At 51.9% G+C, this 23,197-nt stretch overlaps 10 protein-coding genes across 10 annotated transcripts; 6 read left to right on the forward strand and 4 right to left on the reverse strand.

Moving 5' to 3' along the window:
* Positions 1 to 1,605: 1,605 nt before the first annotated feature.
* Positions 1,606 to 1,884, reverse strand: VTN49DRAFT_687 (uncharacterized protein; the record flags this gene model as incomplete). The annotated part of the gene is made up of 1 exon (XM_069415075.1): positions 1,606 to 1,884. The coding sequence occupies one exon, from the start codon at positions 1,882 to 1,884 to the stop codon at positions 1,606 to 1,608; it is 279 nt and encodes a 92-aa protein (XP_069271047.1).
* Positions 1,885 to 2,359: 475 nt separating this feature from the next.
* VTN49DRAFT_688 (uncharacterized protein) lies at positions 2,360 to 3,967 on the reverse strand (the record flags this gene model as incomplete). Its single annotated transcript, XM_069415086.1, has 3 exons — positions 2,360 to 3,408; positions 3,455 to 3,538; positions 3,604 to 3,967. 3 exons carry the CDS (start codon positions 3,965 to 3,967, stop codon positions 2,360 to 2,362), a joined length of 1,497 nt encoding a protein of 498 aa, XP_069271048.1.
* Positions 3,968 to 5,931: 1,964 nt separating this feature from the next.
* Positions 5,932 to 6,398, forward strand: VTN49DRAFT_689 (uncharacterized protein; the record flags this gene model as incomplete). The annotated part of the gene is made up of 2 exons (XM_069415097.1): positions 5,932 to 5,956; positions 6,094 to 6,398. The coding sequence occupies 2 exons, from the start codon at positions 5,932 to 5,934 to the stop codon at positions 6,396 to 6,398; spliced, it is 330 nt and encodes a 109-aa protein (XP_069271049.1).
* A 923-nt stretch (positions 6,399 to 7,321) lies between these two features.
* Positions 7,322 to 9,057, reverse strand: VTN49DRAFT_690 (uncharacterized protein; the record flags this gene model as incomplete). The annotated part of the gene is made up of 7 exons (XM_069415109.1): positions 7,322 to 7,577; positions 7,662 to 7,937; positions 7,987 to 8,104; positions 8,157 to 8,284; positions 8,349 to 8,423; positions 8,486 to 8,641; positions 8,711 to 9,057. 7 exons carry the CDS (start codon positions 9,055 to 9,057, stop codon positions 7,322 to 7,324), a joined length of 1,356 nt encoding a protein of 451 aa, XP_069271050.1.
* Positions 9,058 to 9,992: 935 nt separating this feature from the next.
* VTN49DRAFT_691 (uncharacterized protein) lies at positions 9,993 to 10,865 on the reverse strand (the record flags this gene model as incomplete). Its single annotated transcript, XM_069415120.1, has 3 exons — positions 9,993 to 10,102; positions 10,437 to 10,584; positions 10,644 to 10,865. 3 exons carry the CDS (start codon positions 10,863 to 10,865, stop codon positions 9,993 to 9,995), a joined length of 480 nt encoding a protein of 159 aa, XP_069271051.1.
* A 70-nt stretch (positions 10,866 to 10,935) lies between these two features.
* Positions 10,936 to 13,372, forward strand: VTN49DRAFT_692 (uncharacterized protein; the record flags this gene model as incomplete). The annotated part of the gene is made up of 3 exons (XM_069415131.1): positions 10,936 to 12,957; positions 13,016 to 13,214; positions 13,272 to 13,372. The coding sequence occupies 3 exons, from the start codon at positions 10,936 to 10,938 to the stop codon at positions 13,370 to 13,372; spliced, it is 2,322 nt and encodes a 773-aa protein (XP_069271052.1).
* A 30-nt stretch (positions 13,373 to 13,402) lies between these two features.
* Positions 13,403 to 13,819, forward strand: VTN49DRAFT_693 (uncharacterized protein; the record flags this gene model as incomplete). The annotated part of the gene is made up of 2 exons (XM_069415142.1): positions 13,403 to 13,466; positions 13,524 to 13,819. 2 exons carry the CDS (start codon positions 13,403 to 13,405, stop codon positions 13,817 to 13,819), a joined length of 360 nt encoding a protein of 119 aa, XP_069271053.1.
* A 983-nt stretch (positions 13,820 to 14,802) lies between these two features.
* VTN49DRAFT_694 (uncharacterized protein) lies at positions 14,803 to 15,833 on the forward strand (the record flags this gene model as incomplete). Its single annotated transcript, XM_069415153.1, has 3 exons — positions 14,803 to 14,824; positions 14,884 to 15,099; positions 15,154 to 15,833. The coding sequence occupies 3 exons, from the start codon at positions 14,803 to 14,805 to the stop codon at positions 15,831 to 15,833; spliced, it is 918 nt and encodes a 305-aa protein (XP_069271054.1).
* A 1,053-nt stretch (positions 15,834 to 16,886) lies between these two features.
* Positions 16,887 to 18,889, forward strand: VTN49DRAFT_695 (uncharacterized protein; the record flags this gene model as incomplete). Its single annotated transcript, XM_069415164.1, has 6 exons — positions 16,887 to 16,967; positions 17,026 to 17,106; positions 17,170 to 17,374; positions 17,434 to 17,637; positions 17,688 to 18,699; positions 18,754 to 18,889. 6 exons carry the CDS (start codon positions 16,887 to 16,889, stop codon positions 18,887 to 18,889), a joined length of 1,719 nt encoding a protein of 572 aa, XP_069271055.1.
* A 367-nt stretch (positions 18,890 to 19,256) lies between these two features.
* On the forward strand, positions 19,257 to 21,445 carry VTN49DRAFT_696 (uncharacterized protein; the record flags this gene model as incomplete). The annotated part of the gene is made up of 2 exons (XM_069415175.1): positions 19,257 to 20,219; positions 20,273 to 21,445. The coding sequence occupies 2 exons, from the start codon at positions 19,257 to 19,259 to the stop codon at positions 21,443 to 21,445; spliced, it is 2,136 nt and encodes a 711-aa protein (XP_069271056.1).
* Between the last annotated feature and the right edge of the window lie 1,752 nt (positions 21,446 to 23,197).

Below are 23,197 nucleotides of genomic sequence, written 5' to 3' on the forward strand. Positions count from 1 at the left end.
GAATGCGAGAGCTTCAGCGTTCCAGCCGGTTCGTAGGTAGTATTAATTGTTACGGTCCCTCTTTAGGATTTACAGTCCAAGAGTCGGAAAGTCGAAGAGGGGTAAATTCAAAGCCTTTTTCTCAGGGAGCTGGAGGGAAGACGAGGGGCAGGGTAAAAAAAAAAAAAAGGGATGGTTTGAACCCACCTAAAATCGGAGCGGGAAACGTGTCTAGGAAGATTGCCAATGACACAATGGCAAATAATGGAGAGGTACAAAATACAGAGCAGCCGTTCTTACTGGCAGCAGAGCTGTTTCATCATCCACAGTCTGGAGTGCCAGGAGTCGAATGTACTGAACTGTCCCTCTTGCCAAAGCGCGCTTATTTCTTCCAATGGCGGGAGGAATCGAATTTTCCAAGCCCCAGTATGCTGCAGATCTCCAACACACCCTCTACAGTCGCTCCTGGTTCTTTCGGGTGGGGAGGGGATCCCGCTGTTCAGCAGAGGGGATTGGCACACAGAATTAAAAGAAAAAGAAAAAGATTAACTAGTCGTAAGCCGGCAGCGAAATAGTGTCCCTTAGTCCACCGGACCGCGGGCTGCAGATATGTCCACCACCAAACCACGCGTATTTTTAGGCAACGCTTCCCGGGCTTGATGAAGGGATTTGAGTGGCAATAGTTCCGATAGTTATTCAACGCACCGACCAAACTCCGGAGCGAACGCCTGAACCCGCCGAGAGAAAAGGCGCTTGCCGAGGAAGAGACCGCACAATGGGGGAGGGGGGAAGGTCGTCGCGGTGTGCGGCGAGGAGTGGGGGGGTGGGTTGAAGACTGCAGAAATGGTAAAGCCGAAGCGGGAGGGGTTCAACGACGCTATTGATGTTCCCAACCACGGAACATGGGCCCCTACTTTACCCCGTGAATCCTCCAGGAGGGTTCAAACTCAAAGAGGATACTGTGTGTATGCTGTAGAGAGCCCCTCGCCAGAGGATACGGAGTCCGCCATATGAACGAAGAGGCTAACCTATTTGACAGCCGAGACAGACAGCCCACTTCGTTGTCAAATTTCGTTTCTCCGGAGAGGCGGGAAGAAAAGCAAAGAACGGGCAGGAGCCCAGCTTCCTGATTAGTGATTGCTGGATACCAAGACCCAGGGCCCGGGAAGGGCCAATCACGGCTCGCTCCAAATGGATCCTATGACGTAGGGGGGTCCATTCAGCCCACCCGACAAGCCAATGTCCGTGCACCACAACATGACGTCGGTCCCTACAGCAGTCAAGCCGCCTGCTGTGAGCTTAAAGGATAAATATATGCAAAGGAGAAAAGCAGGCACATGGCACGGGTAGAGTACATACACATCAGTCCGGACCCAACTGGGAGACCAGCTGTCCGTCCCGTGTGTTTATGTATAGAAGCATTCCATGCCCGATCCGTTCTCTGCGATCGATGCGTTGTGCCAAGTTGCCAATGTGCGATCGATCGATCGATTCCTCCCGCCACCGTGTCAGCAGGATCAAATTCAAGCGTCGTCAAGGCGATGATTACTCATATCCCCTCTCCCGAGCCCGGTCTCGTCCCGCTCACCCATAAGGTGGAGCCGCGGCAAATATCAGCAAGCGAGTTCAGGCAACCAGCATGGGTATGGAGGTGGAATTGAGCATGAACATGAATGCGCATGAATGGAGGTCAATGATCTGCCGCAATGATATTCGATTGTGGTGCGACTGTCCGACCACCATCCGCAAATCACGTCGCTGGTCACGCTTCCTCGCCGTAGACGAGCCCCAAACCGGACCACAGAGGGTCTCGATTGGATCAGCCGCATCGAGTCGGATCATTGGGGAAGGCGGCTGGAATACGACGCGCGCAGGGATCTGGCTGCTAGTGACATCAACTTGCATATTGGGCAGAGGAGGATGTTCCTTGAAGAAAAAAAAAAACCACCAAGCAATCTGAATCATCCGCAAAGGGCTCGAGCCCCTCCGTCGCGTCAAAAGATGCGTTGAGGATTCCGCCCGGGGAAAATAGGACCAATTGGGGAGCCTCTTGAATGACTCGATCCAAATTAGAAATAACGCGCAAGCCGGCAAACTCCCGAGTGGCCAAGGCTCAGCAACTGGTCCTTGATCCGCCAATCTACTTCCACAGGGAATCAGGTCTCGATGATTCTGGCCGTCGTTATTGGTGATCACGCCCAACATCACACCACATTAGCGTAGCGTAGAAACTTAAAAAACGCGCGTAGAGAAGAATAAATGGTCTGAGATGTGCGGTGCTGTACTGTACAATATCTCCTCGAGCGAATTTCTCCTTTTCCCAAAAAAAGGTTCGTAAATAAGACAAAAAAAATATGAAGCTCAAAGTCGCTATAAATACTTAGCCGTGATGGGTATATTCATGCTCCTCGCGCCGATCTTCCTCCTGTCGATCGCGCCGATGTCGTCGCTCGTGCTTCAACGCTTCCGTAACTCGTACATCCTGTTCGTCTAGCGTCTCGTCCCAATCAACATCGTACTCCCTCGCTACCGTCTTGATTTCCTTGCGTAGAGCATTCGCCTCTTCCAGGAGTGACTCCCACAGTCGCAAATCAACTCCTTTCATCTGATACAGCTTCTGCTGCCGCCGGTTGACCGTAAAGTCGAGTGCTGATCGGTACGAAATTTCTCGATTATGGTACAAGAACCATGCATAGCCGGCCATCAGCGTCGACAAACTCACCAGATACGTGATCGGCTCCATCGTGTCCCAACCAAGGTCTGTTTCAAACGTGAGCTTGTACACGGCGTACCACCACAACATGATCACACCAAGGCCCCCGATGGCAACGCGCTGGGCACCCCGGTGTGCGAGGACGTCACACTCGTGCTTGATGACCGCCAAGTCTCGCAGCTTACGTGACAGCTTGCGCAGTCGCATGCGCAGGTAATACGTGCGATCATTGAATGAGGGCACCCCGACCGGGATGGCTCCCAGCGGCGAGCCTTCGATGAGGACAATGAACTCTTTTGCACGGGTGGCATCGCGAATGAAATCCCCAATCTCGGTAGATGATGACCACCGAACGAACCGACCCTTTCTCAGTGCCCCAGGCACGCTCTTTTCCAAGTTGCCGTACATCTCTACTCCGCCTTCTCCGGGACCGCCTCGCATCTCGATCGGGGGCTCACCAGTCATGGACGTCGATGCGTCCCTCACTGAGTCCTTGTCCTGTCCGCGGTCGCTAGTCTGCTCCGGGTCGGAGCCCTGGTGTTTGCGGTGTCTCGGCTGGATGGCATCACCCGAGAGTTCCATGGCCAGGAAGGACACGGTCGGTGGCTTCAACTGGCCATGCTCATCCTTGACCAGTGGTACTTCGGCCTGGATCAGACGTTCCAGATACGAGAGTGGCTGCTGGGGATGCACCAGGAGCGCCAACGGCTCGATCCCTGCTCGCATGAGCTTACAGACTTGCTTGTAGAGTTGTCGGCGCACCTTTGCGGTCGCCTTCTCGATAGTCATGAGTCGTTACAGGCAGAATTAACTTGAGCAACCTTGATGGGGTCGTGAGCAATTTCCCTAGAAATATCAGCATGTCTCGGCTAAGGCCATCTACTCCGTGATGCACGATTTATAGTGCGTACCCTTCTTTGTTTCTGCCTCCGACCAGTCCTCATCCATCGGAGTTGACCGCGAAGTTTCGCGCTGTTGGGGTGCCTGTTTCTGCCTGTCTGCAGCCGTCTCATCAATGATGTGGCATCCGTTCACATTCACAGATTGGCCCTCGGATGGTTTGGTCTGCTGAGAATATCGGCAGACGCTGATTCTTCTGCCGACCACCTGCCACTGGCAATTCGATCCCGCCCGTACCGAAGCAATTGAGGTGACTCCTCTGGTCATTGCAGCGAATTGCTGCTGTCGGCCTGCATAGCGGGAGAGTGCAGCATCATGATGATAACCAAACGCTGCGCGGCCGAGTATGCGGTTCCCTTGTCGAGCCCACGACATTGGTTCTTACTATCAACCTCCACAGCAGAACCTATCAATTAGGCACCGACTGCAAAAGCACAGACATTGATCAAGCATTGAAACGTCGTGATACTATCCAAGAATTTTCATCCTGGCAAAATGGCACCCTGTTCATGTGCTGCCAACAGTGTCGACGTCATATTTGGGGCAAACATTGCAAACATCCAGGTCAACCCTGTTTCATTTTTAATTTTCCCAGTTCGCTTGTCATGTGATAAGAATAGGGGTCCCGAAGGGGAACCAGACCACCAAGCTGTCATTATGCACGTCACTCCCGTCTCCTCCACCTGTTTATGCCAGTATGCTCAGTTCCCCCTCTTCAGCAGAGATCTCACTTCACATCATACCGGAAGGCAGATCCACGGATACCCTCTGCACCCATCCAAGCTTGGAAACACACAAACGGTCCTTACTCCCTGCTGAATAATGTTTGGGGACGGCGCGTGTTGCTTCCCCACAATTGACAACTCATCACGCATGCTCGTCCTCAGCATTTTCGAGAAATATCGGCCTTTCATTTTCAGTGCCAAGGTCTGCGATTATACATGTGCATGGAATGTCGGTATCATGAGTTGCGGGTACTTTGCCTCCCGGCTACTCTGGATTCTCTCGGGAGAACATGTTTCGAGACTATTACGATGACTCTTATTTCAGTGCCTTGGAAGGGGAAGACGTGGCGTTATCGCACTAATCACACTAATACAGGACTATCACTTGCCCTTGCTTTGACAGAAGATGAACTGCTCGATCGTCCCTTCATCGGACTGGCCGTCGCCGTTCAGCATCTCAGCCGAGATAGCTGCGGAGCGCCCGATCAGGATTTTGTGTCTGCTGTGAGACCATGGAGAATATGTACGCTGTATGCAACCGTGGTGGATGGAAGATGAACGTGAATGCAGCAATGGCATGGGATGAGGTGATCTGGAGGAGGAATGCACAGTTTACTCGATATGCAACTGCAACATCTACTGTAGAGACCACATAACGAGAAGTAGGATCATCAGTTATCAGAAAGACCAGGGTAAGGGATCATTCAATATTTTTTTTTTGCACTCGAGAGAGTTTCTCGACGGAGGATTTTCATTCTCCTCGGGCGTCTGGACTTTTGGAACGCATTCCCAGGTTGAAGGAGCCGCTTAGATGCCCCCGCTAGGGTTTCATCACTGGCGGCGAGCCATGCCAGCACATCAACAGGTCCCGAAAAGGGAAAAAACGAGATCCCGACATCGCTCCCGACGGGCAAGCGAAACAAGCGGGAAATTGAAACCAAAATAATACACACACTTACAACACACTTACAGCACGCTACTCGCGAAAAAAGTGCGGCAAATCCAGAGTCTCACACGAAAGGTGGAGGTTTACCTTTCCCGATTCATGAGTTCTGAAATTTTAACCTCAATCTTCGATCCAAGATGTGAGATTTGCCGCCCCTCCAAGCATTATAAAGCGACACATACACAGAGCGAGAGATCAGTTCGGATTCTTCTTTTCTTCTTTCTCTTCGATGACTGTGCTTGTTTGAACATTGACGTTGATTTTTAATCGAGAGACCGTTCAAAGGCAGGACATAAATCTTTCGAGAATCCTAGCTCCGTTCCATTCTCAATCCGTGATTTCTCTGGTACCCGATCATCCACTCCCCGGATTGCCTCATAGTTCCAACCATACCCATTCCACCACGTCAACAAGAAAAAAAAAAGACAAACCCAGACCAGACAAGCGGTCGCATCTGGCCTGGCATAGTGTCCCATATTCCTAAGTAGCAGCATAGCTACTGCCGAGTTGTCCGCGGTTTTAATACTGTTTTCTACCTGAGACGAGTTTACCGTCATTCATCGATTCGTTCGGTACAATCTGGGGAAGGCATCGCAGCCTCTCGGAATTTTCGGCGAATCAACTGGTCAATTGAAAAGGGGCGCAAGAAGCGCATTGGGCGTGCCACGATGTATTACGTGCTTTACCTCGCAAGTACGGCCCTGGTTCCGACCCAATCAACGCTGCTTTTTTTTTTTTTCATTTCAATTGGAATTTCTTTTTCTGTTCTTTCCACTCATTTCATTCTGATTGAATCGATCTGTCTTTCTGACAAGCTGCATGTAATCTAGATCTCTGCCGCCGCCGTCATTGGTCCGAACCAAGCTATGAGGTCTACAAGCACAGCACAGGGTACACCTGCGTGGTACGCGTCAACAACCGCGAGTACAAGAGCGACAAAGTCTACAAGACCGAGATTATGGCCCGCGAAAACGCCGCCATGAGCGCCTATTTGATTTGCCGGAATTTCTCCGTCAACGATGGCATGTACCCTGCCGGTGTTGACCACGGCGGTGTTCTACAAGGAATCCCCGTGGCCATTGGTACCGGCAGGAGAGTTGCTTCTAGTTCGGGCGCATCTCAACATCATGCTTGAGGATCGGGATTCCAGGATGTCGTTCACCAACCAATTTTGTTTGATCCCCCTCCCCCCCGGCATCCCTTGTCGTCCCCGGCCGCGCGCCTCGGGTCCCATTGGGCGGTAACAGTTGGAAGATTTACCTTTTCAAACGAGCTCCTCTCTCCAATAGCGCCAGGTTGGCCAATGAGTGGAACCATCAGGTAGCTCCTTCTTCCTTCAAAATCACACACAGAGTTCATCGACAGTCTGTCATTCTTCTGCGCTACAGTACAAACTTGGCCTCCCCGCTCGGGCTGTTGGTTACAAGAAGCATGAATGACGACGATGTTTATGAAACGATGATTTGATGACACGTTCCGTTTTTGATGATGAATCCTCTGGTCTTTTTTGACTGCATATCTAGATCCCTTGTGGACTGTTTGATCTGATGAGCTTCATTGATATGATGATGACGATGATGATGACGATGATGATGAGAAATGATGCATCGCTATGGCCTTATGATTATGATAATGACTTGATGATGATGAGATTACCTCCTGTCTCGAAAGATTGCGTGTTTTGTGATAGAATCTATTCATGATGGAGGTACTTTTGAACTTGCTTGCTTACTTGCATGGTTGACTTCGTTCTTGCATCTGGTGGGATTAATTCATTGCTGCTGTTTTTATTTTTGGCATCATAAATGTTGAGCGGATTTAGCGAATCACATTGCAGGGTTTCGGCTCCAGTACATCATATCAATCTTGCTGCTCTTTAGGCCTACACCGACAGTTACATACAACACTCGGGGACCGGGAACAAGAGGGCCCGAATTGCCACAATGAGCCGGGATGCACGTGGCCATGCAATATGGGCCCTGGTCAGGTAGACCCTCATCATCGTCTGGAATTCGCGATTCAGCCGAAATCTCTACAGTAGTTATATATCCGGAATTTTTAGATCGGATGTTCCTCGCACCACCGTCGGATATCCACCGCTTTCTGATGCGGGATGGTGTAGAGTGGATGCAACGGCACCAACCGATCCTCCTCGTCGAATACGTTAGCGTCAGACCGGAATGGTGCGCTCGTCCATGAGAATGCAGATGCAAAGACGCCCTTGACTGGCGAGGAAGCCTCCACGCGATAGTGGTGGTGTTGCAGCATGCTTAGCCCGGCGAGTGCGTAGCAGGTATGATACGAATCGGGGCGTCTAAGGAAAAAATACGATCAGCGCTTTGCCCGTTTGGGCTGAAACTTGTAGGAGAGAGAGAGAGTGTGTGTGGGAAGAACGTACTTTCCAGGCTTATCCCGAAGTCCACCCGTCTTGTTCTGGCAGCAGTTCAGGATATACCGTGCGAGTCCTTCGCGACTAAAGAGATCGTTCTCCAACGCAGGTACAGACTCATTCTCTGCCGTATAATACAGTGCGGATTGTACCAGCGGCCAGCAATCGCCGACCCAGTGCGAGTAGCAGGCATCAACCAGCTTGTTGGTCCGTCCGGAGAACCCTCCCTCTGGAGCGTATTGCCGAGCAGAAAGCCAAGAGAGAAGGAGAGGAACATCCATGTATCTGCAGCACGTCAGCAGCTAACTCCGCCCACTAGGGCCGACTAACAGACCTAGGTATGATTTCATTGGGCTTCCCAATGATGCACAGGCAGGCCAGCGCACAGAATGCATATGCACCGTGAGCCTCTCCGCCCGGCTGGCCGGATATTCCGCCTTCGTAGCTTTGACCTGCCAAGTAATGTCAGTTCCTACCGTTCATACCTCGGATGACTGCCCATACATCGAGCAAGGTATTCAGGGAGACCATCGAGGAAGGTCCGCAAGCCACTCTGTCGGGCGTTGGATTCCGGCGGTAAGTCCAATGGTAGATCCAGTAACGAGATGATCACCATCGCGCAATATGCACCTCTCGTCACGATCAGCAAACCAACCCCATTTCCGACGCCATGCTTCTTGGGCAAAGATGATTTACCGAACGTCTTCTTCGCCTCCCACGACCATTTGGAAACCGCCATCTGGCTGCTTAAGCTCCCCAAGCCATGACCACCTGGCCAGATAACTAGATTAGATTCGCTTCCGGAGTATCGCCAGGGACCCCGAGCCACTTACATCGCTCTGCGATCAACTAGCTCGTATGCATCCGCACCACCAACCAGCGCGATCGATAAAACCGCCGCAAATGAACATGCCAGATGCGACATCTGCCCATGGCCACCGCCAAATCCACCGCCGCTATTCTGCATCGGAGTGAAGTTCGCAATGACCCTGTTGTGCGATATCTCGGATTTCAGTCATGTTGACCACCAGCGTTGTTGACCGGGAATTGTATCCTACCGATGGCGGTATTTGGTTACGTCTTCTCCCAGCAGGGCCAATCCTGCTAGTCCCCAGTACGACAGCCATGGTCGACTGGAATCAAAGCTTACAAAACTTCCGGGATAGTCCTCTAAAGAATCGTACAGATATTCAATGTGGTGATCTCGCTGAAGCCATGCTACACCGTGTGCATTGAGACAGTCGCGCACAGTCTTGTCTGTGCCTCTCAAATACGGCAGACAGCTCAACACGGTTTCGTCCTGCAGCCTGCGCGTTTCGGTGTCCAGCTGATCGCGGATCGCACGCTGCTCGCAAAATACCGACGGCACGCGCGGCTCAAAATCATGTCCACTCGCCGCCGCCATTATGTCTGATCCACGGGTAGCAGTCGTGCTCTGGTCGGGCCGCTGGCCGGGAAGGCTGTCAGGTTGCCGGTGATAGGTTGGAAACCGCACTCGTCGACGGCTTCTCGCAGATGCTGCGACGACTGGCATAGAAATGCATGTAGGAAAAATTTCAGCCGCGGGGCACGGGTGCTATGTAGGGTCCATCGATCCTGCGATCAATCACCGGAACCTGACTGAACCTAGGCTATGGGTTACCTAGGTGCCACGACATCTTTGTTTTCTTTTGCGTCGCTTTGTCAATGCGGGCTGTCCTCAGAAACTGGCCCGTGTTGATGATGTAATCAAATTGGAAGTTTCCCAACTGGGCAGTTATCGAGTACTTTTCTTTTTTTTTTTTTTTTTTTTTTTTTTTTGGCACACCCCCCAACGCTCATCGCCTCGTTGCCAAGTGCACAATGGAGGCTTTCGTCCTCTATCTATACTCATACGAGGGATAACCAACACAAAATGAAAAATCTCCACACCTTCACCCTCACACTGTCCAACTGCGATCATCTCGTAAACTGCCGACTTTTACAGCCTGTCTTGCAAAAAGTTGCAACGACTTGTCAGCTGACAGCGCCCTTGAAGAGCTCATAATGATTCGCTTCATAACCGCCTGTCGATAACTCGACAGGAACGCGAAGTCACCTATCAACTGTATGGGATCATTGGGGCCCAAGGTCAAGGCGTTTAGATTTGGGCAAGCAATCACGTCCCGTGGAAGTCAAGTCTTCAGTCCTCGTTCAGCTGGACTGACTGGTTAGGTTAGGCCCGGGCTTTCGTCAATCCTGTACTCTACCCCCAGTTTGTCGACTCGAACCAACTGAAACATTGGGCTGTGTGGTTTGTTTCGAGTGTATGATCCATCTCTTGTATCCGAGCCCCAAAGCCGTGTTGCTTAATTAGGCTCTTCAGTCCTCTGGTTCCGCTGGAGCACTCCAACTCCAAAGCGGCAGCAGGTCCGGCGGCTCCAGTCCGCCACGCATGATGGCGTGCAGAGAGCATTCGTTTACGCGAATGACTTGGCCAGCTGTCAGCGCGAGTCATTCTCTGGGCATCGTGCCCCTGCGGAGCGTGGATACTTCGATGGTTCGATCAAAATTCGCTTGCAGTTCCCTTGTTGGTGATGCTCTTTGGCCCCCGGTCATGAGCTCTATTGCTGCCAGCTCACGAATTTATGTTCAAATCACGATGGATCTGGCCGATCAAAAGATCAACCAGGATCCCCGTGATCGCCGTGCGGACTGGGCTGTCCAACGCTCGATCCGAGGCCGCTTGGTCAGTTGATCCGAGCGGGGTTGACCACTTCCGAGCAAGGCAAATTGCCACAAATTGGCGGCCTTATTTCCACGCACTTTGTCCGCGGAGCGACGCTGATTGGCTCGCGGCCTGCACCATGCGCGGTCTGGGCACGCTACGGATGCATGGCCCGGCTCTGCCAGCACCCACCAGCGACGGCTCAGATTCCGTCCACGCACCCGCTTTCCCCAGAAGGAGAAAGTCCTGCAACATCACTGGCAAGGCCGGCAGCGAACCTTGTTGCATGTCCAATCAGCACAGACGGATTTGCAAGAGCGGGCCGCTGGCGGAGGAAAGCGAGGCGTGGCATTAATCAGCGGGGATGATAAGTTGATAAACTCGCCGGCAGTGGAGCCCTTGGCAAAGCCCAACCGCGCGTCGTCGCTCACCGCTCCTTCGCCATCCCCACCCCCCCGATACCTTTGCCTTTTCTTGCGCGGTTCCCCAGAGAGAGGCCTGAGAATGTCTTCCTCCGACCTCGACATTGACGGTCGGCCGTGCCTGCCTGGCCCTCATTCCGCCCCGAATTGCCCTCTCCCGGCGCCCTGAATCACAATGTCAAACCTCAGTCTCCCCAGCGATGGTCTGGTAGAGCTTGATTACGACCCTCGGCACTACATTCAACCGCAACATTGGCCCGCCAGCGTGGATCAGCAGGCGATTCCCAAGTCGGAACAGTCTCGCGATGTGTCTCCCTTGCGAACTAGCAGTGGGAATGGCGTCGAGCAGACAGTGCCCGCGGAGGCCAACTTGATTGCGGATTGGCAACTCCAGCAGCCACTACAAAACCACCCGCTTCCTTTCTCCGATGTTGAGACCACGTCCGCCCCCCAGTTCACCCAGACCCTTGCCGTGACATTGCAACCCGCATCCGTGGATTTCCTGTCAGCTTCTCAGCCCCCATTGGATAGTGGTTCCCTGCTCGATGGCTCCTATTTGTCGCTGCCGACGTCGATGGACGTCATGCCCTATTTGTATTCCGAACTCCCAGAGTGGATGGCCTTTTCACACGGTCTTCCGGACCTGTCGCCCTACGCGACTTCGCAGAATGCAATTGCCGACGGCAGCTCGCCGAGCGACAGTTATTTGGAAGTCCGTTCCTTGACCAGCAGTGACAACGGCTGGGCCGCCATCGAACGCCGATCATTCGACTCGTTGTCAGACCATCATAACTTCATCAACCCGACCCAAACTCTTCATAACCGCTCCTTGTCGGAATCCTCCTTTTCCGACGTCGATGTGAATCGGTCTTCATGGGGTAGCTTTGTTGACATCCAACAGCCGATCAATTCTCCCGGATCGGAGACCAATTTGGAGACATTTTTCAGTCATTCTTCGTCTTTTGATCGTCGGGTCTCGCTGGACAACTCGTCGCACGGCTCGGTCTCGCCAGTCGCTGTCAGTCCTGTAGCCCTTCGTTCCATTCCGGTTCCTCTGCCCAAGGACTCGTCGCCCATACTCTCCCCTGGCTCTCAGTCTTCTTCCTCGTCATCATCGTCGTCATCATCCTCTTCGTCCGGGTCTCCACCCGGCAGCAAGAAATCCACACGCAAGAGTCCTATCGCAGCAAAAAATGCGGATACGAAGGTGCGCAAGGCCGGTAAGGCCGAAGGCACCGAGAAGCGCATCGGCAAGCGCAAGGGCCCACTCAAGCCTGATCAGCGCAAGCAGGCCAGTGAGATTCGTAAGCTGCGGGCGTGTCTGCGTTGCAAGTTCCTCAAGAAGACTTGCGACAAAGGCGAGCCATGCGCTGGCTGCCAACCGTCGCATGCTCGATTGTGGCAAGTTCCTTGCACTCGCATTGATATCAAGGAGATTGGGTACTTCATGAAGGACTGGAAGGCGGACTACGAGCGACACGAGTCACTGGGCTTCTCCAGTGACAATATCAAGGGCTACTCCAAGCATGAGCGAACCCTGTTTGTGACGCATGGGTATGGGCAGATCATGCCGATCAATGCCCGTGAGGTCTATGTCCATGATGAAGAATCCTTCAATCTGGAGTGGGTGGAGACTGTCCAACGCGAGCTCACCCAGTTTGAGGTGTCGACCATGAAGCTCTCTGCAGGCACGGAAGGCATTTCGCAAACAATGTTGTCAGAATACCTCGACCGGCACATTGATGGCAACGGGAGCTTCGAGCGGTTCGTGGACGAGTACTTTGACGGCACGCCGTTCTTGACCCAGATGCTGAAGACGGCATTCCGGTTCTACTACCGGACCAAGTTGCCCGTCATTCGTCAAGCGCTCAAGTTCATTCTCGCATACAATCTCACCCTGCATGTCACCATGGTCGAGGGCATCGGTGAGGATGAGAACTTTGTCGGCAAGATCGGCGGAGAGTCTCGCTTCCGGGGCAAGACAATGGCGCCAGTCATGATCAACTTCCAGATCAAATGCGCCATGGCCAGCATGTGGCGCGAGCTCCAGAAGGAGGTCCTAGAAGAGCTGTCCGCTCTGTACTCGAGCGTGTACAGCGGTGACAAGCTCAAGAACTGGCCCACAATTTTCATTCTGGCCTCCATCCTGCTGGCGGTGTGGGAGGAAATGCAGTTTGACAGTCATTACCGCACTCCGGTAAGTATTGTGAACCGCAATCTGGCCCTGTTGCAGTTGCTAACTCTCACATCTGCAGGACCCTGCTGCCGTGGAGAAGTTCTGCAATGACATGGAGTCTACTCCGGTCGGGGTCATCGTGGGCCTTTTCCAGGCCATCTCGCAGAAGTTGCCGGCGTTCACCGAGTGGGACACCAGCAAGCATCATCATCTCCTCAACTCGAACCCTGACGTTTGTCAGACGATGTCTGAAGTTCGTCAGCATGTTACGCGATATGGTACGTTCTCCGCTTGAATTGGATATGTTGGAAGTGCAGCGGGCTGACTGGAAGCAGAATCTTATCTTCGCAGTCGGTCCAACTCGACATTTAACCGCAATGATTTCGATTGCTTGTCGAACAAATTCCTTTCTCGACTTGTTATTCGCGCTAACTGATGCGATTATGCAAACGTTGAAATTCTTGGAATGCTTGTATTTTGGCTGATGTATGCAGTGTTTACTTCCCTACATGGTCTCTGGGGACATTGGCGTTGATTGTCCTGGATCAGGGGATTTTGAACCGTTCGTTGGTTGTTTTGTTGTTGAGTCTGTTGTTTCTGTTGGTTTATCATCCTTCCTTTGGCAGCTTCTCAGCCTTGTCTGTTTGCTCTTTCCTGCAGTGATGAGGATGACGACGTTCATGACCAGGCACGAGCATTGACTAGAATGCTACGATCACACACATATTACGGCATGTTTGCATGTTCCTTCTTCAGCCTGTGTGTGTTGTTCGTCTGCGATGTATTTTTGTGTGTTGTGCATTTGGTGCTCCTCTGTTGGATATCAAGAGTTGAGCACCGGGATCAAAGCCATCATGGCCTTGGATCGTCAGATATACTATGACATTTAGCGACTAACTCTAGTATGAAATATACTTGATGTGAATGGGTCCAATGACTTGATTGTTTCTTAAATGTCTTTTATGTACAACGCTGGATCAATCTGGGCCAACTCTTTGGCGTCTAGCCTTTGTGATCTGCAGGGGTGGACGTAATACATGGGTCACGAATTTGGACCAGTTTTAAGCTTGGGAATTGAACTCGAGGTGATTGATTTCTGTTTTCCGGAGCGATGTCAGCCTGGAAACCAGGTATCGTCTTGATCGAATCGTTCCGAGAGGATGTTATCTCGGCACCGCTCGCAATCTGCAGAGAGAGGGTTGAAAGCTGAAAGCTCAGCCCATCACGTCATTAATTATGGAGGATGGGGCAATCCAGGTTGATAAGGAATGATCTCCAGACTCCAGTAATTAGGCTACTAGGCGGAGAACGGAGTCCTCTCCGGGTGCAAGCACTAGCCTCAAAGGTCCTTCGGACATCTGCACTCCCTCCGAAATCCAGCATCCCTGCATCCGTGCAATCCCTCATCCGCAATCCTCCGGAGTAGATTGTCTGATGCTCTATCAATCAGAGATTTCATCTATTTGGGATTAATAATCCGCATCCAGATTCAGCCCGTTCATCACCATCGAAAAAGAGTCGGAAGGGCGGTCACATGACAATGACTCAACCACCCAAGGTTCCCATCTTCCAGCAGGTTCCACCCGGCGGATCATTGGTGGCTGAGAAGGTGCTAGGCGGTGCTGGAACCCCGCCTGCACGTCAGCGGCCGCCGAAATAGGCAACCTTGACTAAGAGGGGAAACTCCCGCCTTTCGCCTCCACCCGGTCCTTCCCTGATACTTAAAGCAACCTCTGAAGGCAACTTCCCATCTCCTTTCCAACTCTCTCAACCATCCTGTTCTATCATTAAAGCCCTCCGCGCTTCCCTAGAGAATTTTGTCTCCATCCTCAGAAATCCGTTTTCACCAGAGAGAAGTGATCCACCATGCAGATCTTCGTCAAGACTCGTGAGTATCCCCCCGTTATCTGACTCATGTCCGGCAGCTCAGCTGACGGCTTGCCACAGTCACTGGCAAGACTATCACCCTTGAGGTGGAGTCCAGCGACACCATCGACAATGTCAAGTCGAAGATTCAGGACAAGGAGGGCATTCCCCCGGACCAGCAGCGTCTGATCTTCGCCGGCAAGCAGCTGGAGGATGGTCGTACGCTCTCGGACTACAACATTCAGAAGGAGTCCACCCTGCACTTGGTGCTCCGCCTGCGTGGTGGCATGCAAATCTGTAGGTTTCAGTATTACGAAATCCAATGTGGCGTCCCTGCTAATGCCTGATAAGTCGTCAAGACCCTCACCGGCAAGACCATCACGCTCGAAGTCGAGTCTAGCGACACGATCGATAATGTGAAGTCGAAGATCCAGGATAAGGAGGGTATTCCGCCGGATCAGCAGCGTCTGATCTTTGCGGGCAAGCAGCTCGAGGATGGCCGCACCCTCTCTGACTACAACATTCAGAAGGAGTCGACCCTCCACCTCGTGCTCCGTCTCCGTGGTGGCATGCAGATCTTCGTTAAGACCCTGACCGGGAAAACCATCACCCTCGAGGTCGAGTCGTCAGATACTATCGACAACGTCAAGTCGAAGATTCAAGACAAGGAGGGTATCCCGCCCGACCAGCAGCGTCTGATCTTCGCTGGCAAGCAGCTTGAAGACGGCCGCACCCTGTCCGACTACAACATCCAAAAGGAGTCCACACTGCACCTGGTGCTGCGACTCCGTGGTGGTATGCAGATCTTCGTCAAGACCCTGACGGGGAAGACGATCACATTGGAAGTTGAGAGCTCGGACACGATCGACAACGTCAAGTCCAAGATTCAAGATAAGGAGGGCATCCCGCCGGACCAGCAGCGTCTGATCTTCGCCGGCAAGCAGCTGGAGGATGGTCGGACACTGTCCGACTACAACATCCAAAAGGAGTCGACACTGCACCTGGTGCTCCGACTCCGTGGTGGCAACTAAAAAGATTTCCTTACGACTTCTACGGCTTGTGGTGGTTTAGGTCGGATTAACTGGCGTTCGGTTTGACGGGCATGTTTTTCTTGCACATCTAGATATCAGACGACAGGATTTGATCCAATCGAAGACTTTGATTGTGTAACGAGTGTTTCTTGCGTTGTAGCATTCAATGTAGAGTGACGCTTTAAGAGAGTCCTTGATTGAACGAGATGTACTTTGGTCTCTCACTTCTCGTCATGGGATTAGGAGATGCTTCCTCGTAGGTTATTTCTAATCCTGAAAGCCATGCCCGCACCCCTCATTGAATGAGACGATTTCCGTATCACTGCACTGATCAGCATTACAGAGTGAATTTAGTAAATTCGTCGGTAGATTCAAATATCTGCCTCATAACGATGCACTGTCACTTTTCCGGTGTCTGCCCTGAGAGGGGTCCGCGCAGGTCATGCCATTCTGTCCTCCTATCAGGATCCTTATCATGGATCTCGGGATGTTGAGATAAGATAGGATTGATTCCTTGGCCTCGGTTCGGTTCCTTGCCACGCCACTCCGCAAATTTGCTGCAACTAACCTAATCTAGGCTTAGCCTATTTCGGGCTTGACTCATTCTGACCAATTATTAGCCGAGGTGCCGCTGCACTAAACCCTAAACAACCTAGTGTATCTTGTCAGAAGCCGGTTTCGGGAAAGGGGTGATCGTGCTTCCTTCGTAATTTCTCCATCGTGATGCGTGGGATTATTCGGGTTGATAACCTGCTCTCAAAAAAAAAAAAAAAAGTTTGCCAATCCGTCCCGCTTATCATTGACTGTCTCGACAGCGAGACATTTTTCTTGTTCAACTTGGGCTCTCATTCGGTTGTTTTGATAATATATTCAAATGTCGTGTCGAGGAATCGATTGCAATGAATCCCGAGATCATTGCTGTGATCTAATATCTTGAATTTTTGAGGCGGGATATTTCTTAATTTATTCGTTTGTTTAATTCTCGACTGGCCAAGGGATACGTCACATTGCATTTACCTTGAGCTGTTTGCTGTGGATTCGATTCTGCTCGAAATGGGCTGGGTAACGAAAATAAATCGTGCTGTGGCTCAAAGCCCAGTTGGGTATTACTTCCGTCTTGAAGGATGCGGTCATGTATGCTCCTAAGAGCTGAAATGGATTCGTTTCAATTGCGACTAACAATCCGATCTAGCCTCGAGAACGCAAAGCCCATTTCTTGACGGAGATTCGTGCTGGCCTGGCGACTTTCTTCGCCATGGCATACATCATCTCTGTACGGATGACTCATTTCGATCGTGAGTGGATCTGCGACAGGGAACTGACAGCCGGGGTTTAGGTCAATGCGACCATTCTGACCGATTCCGGTGGGCCGTGTGTTTGCGAAGACGAAAATGATCCAACCTGTGCCGACAATGAAGCCTACGGTCTTTGCCTGAATACCATCCGACGGGATTACATCACGGGGACTGCGGCCATTGCCGCGCTGACGACGTTTTGCATGGGTCTGTTTGCCAATATGCCAATTGGCCTGGCCCCGGGTAGTACGTTGCATTATTTGGGATGGCATTGGCGTGGCCAGCGGATGCTGACGTTTGGTTAGTGGGTTTGAATGCGTACTTTACGTATAATGTTGTCGGTTTCCATGGTACGGGGCCGGTCTCTTACAAGATGGCCCTTACGGCTGTGTTCGTTGAGGGGTTTGTCTTTGTGGGTTTGTCCGTGCTCGGTATGCGACAATGGCTGGCGCGGGCTATTCCGCGATCCATCAAACTCGCTACTGGCGTGGGTATTGGACTGTATCTTGGTGGGTCGCCCGACTTGAAGAGCGAAATGAACTGCATGCTCATTTAACAGCCCTAATTGGCCTCACGTATAGTGCCGGTATTGGTGCCGTTACTGGCAGCACTGATACCCCAGTGACTCTCGCCGGATGCCCTGCAGAGGATCTGGCTGATGGTGTCTGTCCCGGATCGTCGAAGATGCGGAGTCCGACCCTCTGGGTTGGCATCATGGGCGGTGTTGTGACTTGCTTCCTGATGATGTACCGTGTCAAAGGCGCCATCATCGCTGGAATTCTCCTCGTCGCAATTATCTCCTGGCCGCGCCCCACGGACATCACGTATTTCCCGTACACTGCCAAGGGACAAGACTCGTTTGACTTCTTCAGGAAGGTCGTCACGTTCCATCCCATTGAGAAGACGCTGAATGTGCTGGAGTGGGATTTGTCCAACAGCACGGGCCAGTTCGGTCTTGCTTTGATCACCTTCCTGTACGTCGACATCCTTGACGCGACTGGTACTCTGTACTCCATGGCGCGATTCTGCGGCGCTGTCAACGAGGAGACGCAAGATTTCGAAGGCTCTGCGATTGCATATATTGTCGACGCGTTGGGTATTTCGATCGGCTCGTTGTTTGGATTGTCCCCGGTCACTGCATTCGTGGAATCCGGTGCCGGTATCTCGGAAGGCGGAGCCACCGGTCTCACAGCCATTGTGACGGCCATCTGCTTCTTCATCTCGGTATTCTTCGCGCCTATCTTTGCCTCCATCCCTCCATGGGCAACGGGCTGCACACTCGTCCTCGTTGGCTCCATGATGTGCAAGGTCGCCAAGGATATCAACTGGTCGTACGCAGGAGATGCGGTGCCGGCTTTCATCACGCTTGCTGTCATGCCATTCACCTACTCCATTGCCTACGGCTTGATCGCGGGTATCTTTACCTACATTGCATTGAATTTCACCGTTTGGGTCTTGGAAGTCTTATCGAAGGGACGGATCGTACCGCATAACAAGCATCTCAAAGATCCATGGACGTGGAAGGTTCGTGGCGGCATTTTGCCGGGTTGGTTGAAGCGGCTCTTGAGAGGGTTAGACTCATTCTTGATCTTTTTGTCTGATTCTCTGGCTAACGAGCTTTGCAGGAAGAAGGACTTTTGGCGCGAAGACCCAGAGACGCTGGATGATGTCCGCAAGGGGACCATTTCGTCCGGAGAGAAGACCCTCACAGGGACTGGTGCTGGAGAGACCGTCATTGATATCAAGGCAGAATCGAACTAGATCCGGATTTTTGGTAGTTAGATATAATTGATAGTGATGTTGCTATAGTCCCGGACATTCCAGCACATCTTGTACATAGACGACGTGGAATACAACATTGCCAGTCGAGTAGCTACTGGTAGCTGATGTACCTGGGAGAAGACGCTGAACGTTGGTCCGAATCATGTATGGAATAGCTTACCCGCCTTGTACCGTAACTTATTGTAATTTACAGCCAAGCCAACCCCAATTGGGTAATATCGTAATCACATGGCCTTCGCCACCTAGGGTACCGATATCTGAAGCCGTTGATACTGGTTTCATGATTGCTCCAAGATCTTGATAACACCGACATCAGTCTGCAATTACAGCGGCAGGATGCGTCGGAATGCCCTCTTACTTCTACCACATATCGCTTGAGTTAGTGCCGTACTCAAGAAACCCAGAAACAAACGACAGACAACCCGCACATTTTGCTCTTGAACTAGTTCGCGAGGCTCTTCTTCCGTTCCAGCGTCGCGACAAGTCGGTGTCCAGAGGCCGCCGCGGAGAACGCAGCGACAACAGCTCAGAGAATAAGTCGCATTCGTCGCGGTCTTCCTCGTCTGATGCGTTCGGCGTCGTAGACGCTTCGCGCAAAGGGACGAGCCAATGTTCCATTCCGAGGAAGGCCAGTCCCGCTACCACCACAGACAGCTCGCTACGAGACCATAGCCCGGAATCGCAGCAGTTGACGTCTTCGATTGAGTCCGATTGTCGATTTGACGAGATTTCGATCCGGAGCATCGATATGATTGACTCAGAGCGTGCACCGGTCGCCCAGGGCAAGATGGAGGTCAAGGATAGTGACAGCAACAATAATATCAGTATTGGAATTGGGACGGATATCTTGGGAGGCTTGCATACGAAAGGCCGATATATCCCTCTTGACCAACGCGTGTCGGACAGTGTATGGGGGATCGTCCATTTGTACCGCGATGCCAAGGAGACCCCGGGTTTGAATCTCAGTGACTATCCGCCGGATCTCAAAGGCTCCGCGGCTGCCCGCCAGCCTAGTGACCACTCGGGCAGAGCGGGAAAGCGCGGAGTGGACGTCAGCAATAATAATGATGTTTCTACATTGTCGGATGAGGATTGCCGGACATTATGTATCCTCGCTGTGCCGTCGTATCTTTCGCCGTCGGACTTCCTTGGGTTCGTGGGCGAGCGGACGATGGACGATGTCAGCCATTTTAGGATGATTCGTACTGCGAGAGCAAATCGATACATGGTGCTTATGAGGTTCCGAAATGGCAAGCGAGCACGCGAATGGCAGAAGGAGTGGAATGGAAAGGTGTTCAACAGCATGGAGGTTAGTATCATCTCTCGCAGAAGTGGGACAAGGACGGCCGCTGATCGTCGCAGCCGGAAACGTGCCATGTCGTATTTGTCAAATCGATTGAGATTCAAGTTGCTGCTACTTCATCAGCCGAGGAAGGGTCCATGTTAGGATCAGGGAGCGTTTCGTCGAGCCTTGCACCCTCGACATTGTCGGCAAAGCCAGTGCCGCCTCCTACGCCGTCTCTGATCGAGTTGCCCACATGTCCTGTTTGCTTGGAACGCATGGACGAGACTACTGGGTTACTCACGATCATTTGCCAACATGTATTCCACTGCACATGTTTACAGAAGTGGAAGGGGAGTGGCTGCCCCGTGTGTCGGTATACATTGGACGACTACGGACGACGGAGCCAAGGGGTCGCTCTGGAAGAAGGACCGGCGGAGTGTAGTGTATGCCATTCGGAACAGAACCTTTGGATCTGTCTCATCTGCCGCCACATTGGCTGTGGCCGGTATGACCAGGCGCACGCCTTCGCTCACTTCAAAGAAACGTCGCATGCGTTTGCCATGGACCTCGTGACGCACCGGGTCTGGGACTACGTGAGTGACGCCTATGTGCATCGAATCATCCAAAGTAAAACGGATGGCAAGTACGTTGAGCTCCCGGCGGCGGACAACTCAGCGCTGGATCCACCGGATTGGGAAGACGCCGTCCCGCGCGAGAAGCTTGAAAACATGAGCGTTGAATACACGCACCTGCTTACGAGCCAGTTGGAGAGCCAACGAGCGTACTTTGAGGAGATTGTTGAGCGGGCTGTGGACAAGGCATCTAAAGCCGGGCAAGCGGCCTCGTCGGCACAATCCGCGGCGGAGCAGGCGAATGCCGAACTTCGCGAGCTCCAGGCCAAGTATAGGTCACTGACGGAAGAGACGATTCCCAGCCTCGAGCGCGACAAAAGCCGTGCGGAGCGCCGCGCGGAGAAGTTCGAGGCGATGGCGCGCAAAATGGAGAAAGAATGGCGGGAGGAGAAGGCCATGAACGAGAATCTACTCAAGAAGGTGGAATTGCTCACGGAGGAAGTTGCCAAGCTCAAGGCCACCAACGCCGATCTGGCGGAGCAGAACCGGGACCTGACGTTCTTTATCAGTGGCTCGGAGAAATTGAAGGAGTTTGGGGAGGAAGCCGTTGAGGGGACGATCAGTATTCCAGAGAATTCAGGGACTTCGAAGAAGAAAGGCAAAGGAAAACGACGGTGATTGGGGGGTCATTTTCTTTACTGTACATTGGTTCAATCGGGTTTGATCTGATGGGACAGGGTCTATCTGGCGTTAAGCGGCGCGGGAAATGAATATAAGGAAAATGATACCATTGATGTTGTTTCAATTGCTAGGTTATTAGATGACAATGCTTCAGTCACTTCAATCCTGCAGCTGTCGTGCCTGTCGGATCTTATCCACAGTAGATCAGCCAAGGCCGGCACTCCTCATTAGAACTACGACTCGGAACTTACTGAGCAGACTTGGGCATCCTTGAGCCGATCCATACTTGCATAGGTTATCTAGTGCCAGGGGGTCGAACTAATGATAATGGATACCCCGTCGAAACTGATCCGGAGTTGATCAATGAAGATGGAACACCATTGTCGAAGCTACGACTCCGACTCGAATCGAAAACTGGCAGACTTTGGGCATCTCGAGCCGACCCGTAACTTGATTGCATAGTAGTTACAGTGCTCCGTAAAGAATGCTGTCCGCTTAGTCAAGCTCATCACTCAGACCGCTGATTTTTGTTAGCAGTTTTCCGCCCTGGCTTTTCAAGGTAATGATGTCATCGATGGTTGTCTGGTTCTGTTGCTGCGGTTACTAGTTATATCACTGTGCATGACAATGCATTCAATTATCGATCGGCGGCTGCTGCTGCAGGCCTATAATTGCTGGATTCAATCTAGAGTCGATCAATGATGGCAAAACACATTGTCGGAAATAACAATTAGGTGTTGATAGACTTGGGCATCTCGAGCCGACCCGGATTGCATTGCATGTGTGGAGTTTTAGTTGTTCTGGCGATTGTTGCTCTCTTCTCTTCTAGTCAAGCTCCTATTGATTCTGTAGCGTGCTCAATAATTCTTGAGGCGGTTAGTCATGGATGCTGTTTCTGTCGCCGAGCTACTTGTTACTATACGGAGAAGACTACATATATATATATATATGACAATCCTCTCAGTCAGATCGATCCTGTAGAACTTTGTCACTACTGTAATCTGCTCTTAAGATCTGCTTCTTTGGCTTGCAATAACTTCTCCAGTTGAGCTCGTATGCGCAGTCGGACCTCGTCCGAATACTTCGTATCCAGCGTCGTACTCAGCATCGACCTCGTACTCAGATCTGCACCTCTGCAGCCATCAATGCACGGCGACTCGACTCGTAGAAATCCTAAGGTATCCATCGCCTTCGACGCTTTCGGTTGAATCGGCCCGGATGGATATTTCAATGTTGTATTCTTTTTTTCCTTCAGCCGCCAGTGCCCAAGAAATGACGGAGTTCTTTCGGAGTTCATGCTGATCTCCAATAAGATAGCTTCCTTTGGTCAATGGTTTGTCCTCTTAACCCGATTAAGCACTAGTCACGGCATTGTTTCAACATGCACCATGCACGCGAACGGGGCTGCGGAGGTTCGAAACGGGGGTCTGGACCCCAGTAACAGAAACCGTTCGTACTGGGCTCATACCAGTTGACCCTCTTTCTCATAGTCGATGGAGCTGCGAACAGTTCGGGAAGAAAGTGAAGGTCCAGGAACACCATCTCCGCTGGGTCTCGAGTGGGGGTCCTGCTGGGTGCCTAAAAAATTGGTGAACGACAAATCTGTTGCAATCTCGAGATTAGCAGTCAAAATGTCGTTTTCTGTAGAATTTGAAAAAGGCCAATTCTTGGCGAGATAACGTGACGAGCGTTGCGGCAAGGATGTATGTAACCTCCTCCGCAGAGTAATTGTACATGCGGAGGAGAGGT

The sequence above is a fragment of the Thermomyces lanuginosus genome, assembly GCF_041956635.1.
Source record: "Thermomyces lanuginosus strain ATCC 200065 unplaced genomic scaffold VTN49scaffold_19, whole genome shotgun sequence".
In the NCBI taxonomy this organism is placed as follows: Eukaryota; Fungi; Ascomycota; class Eurotiomycetes; order Eurotiales; family Trichocomaceae; genus Thermomyces; species Thermomyces lanuginosus.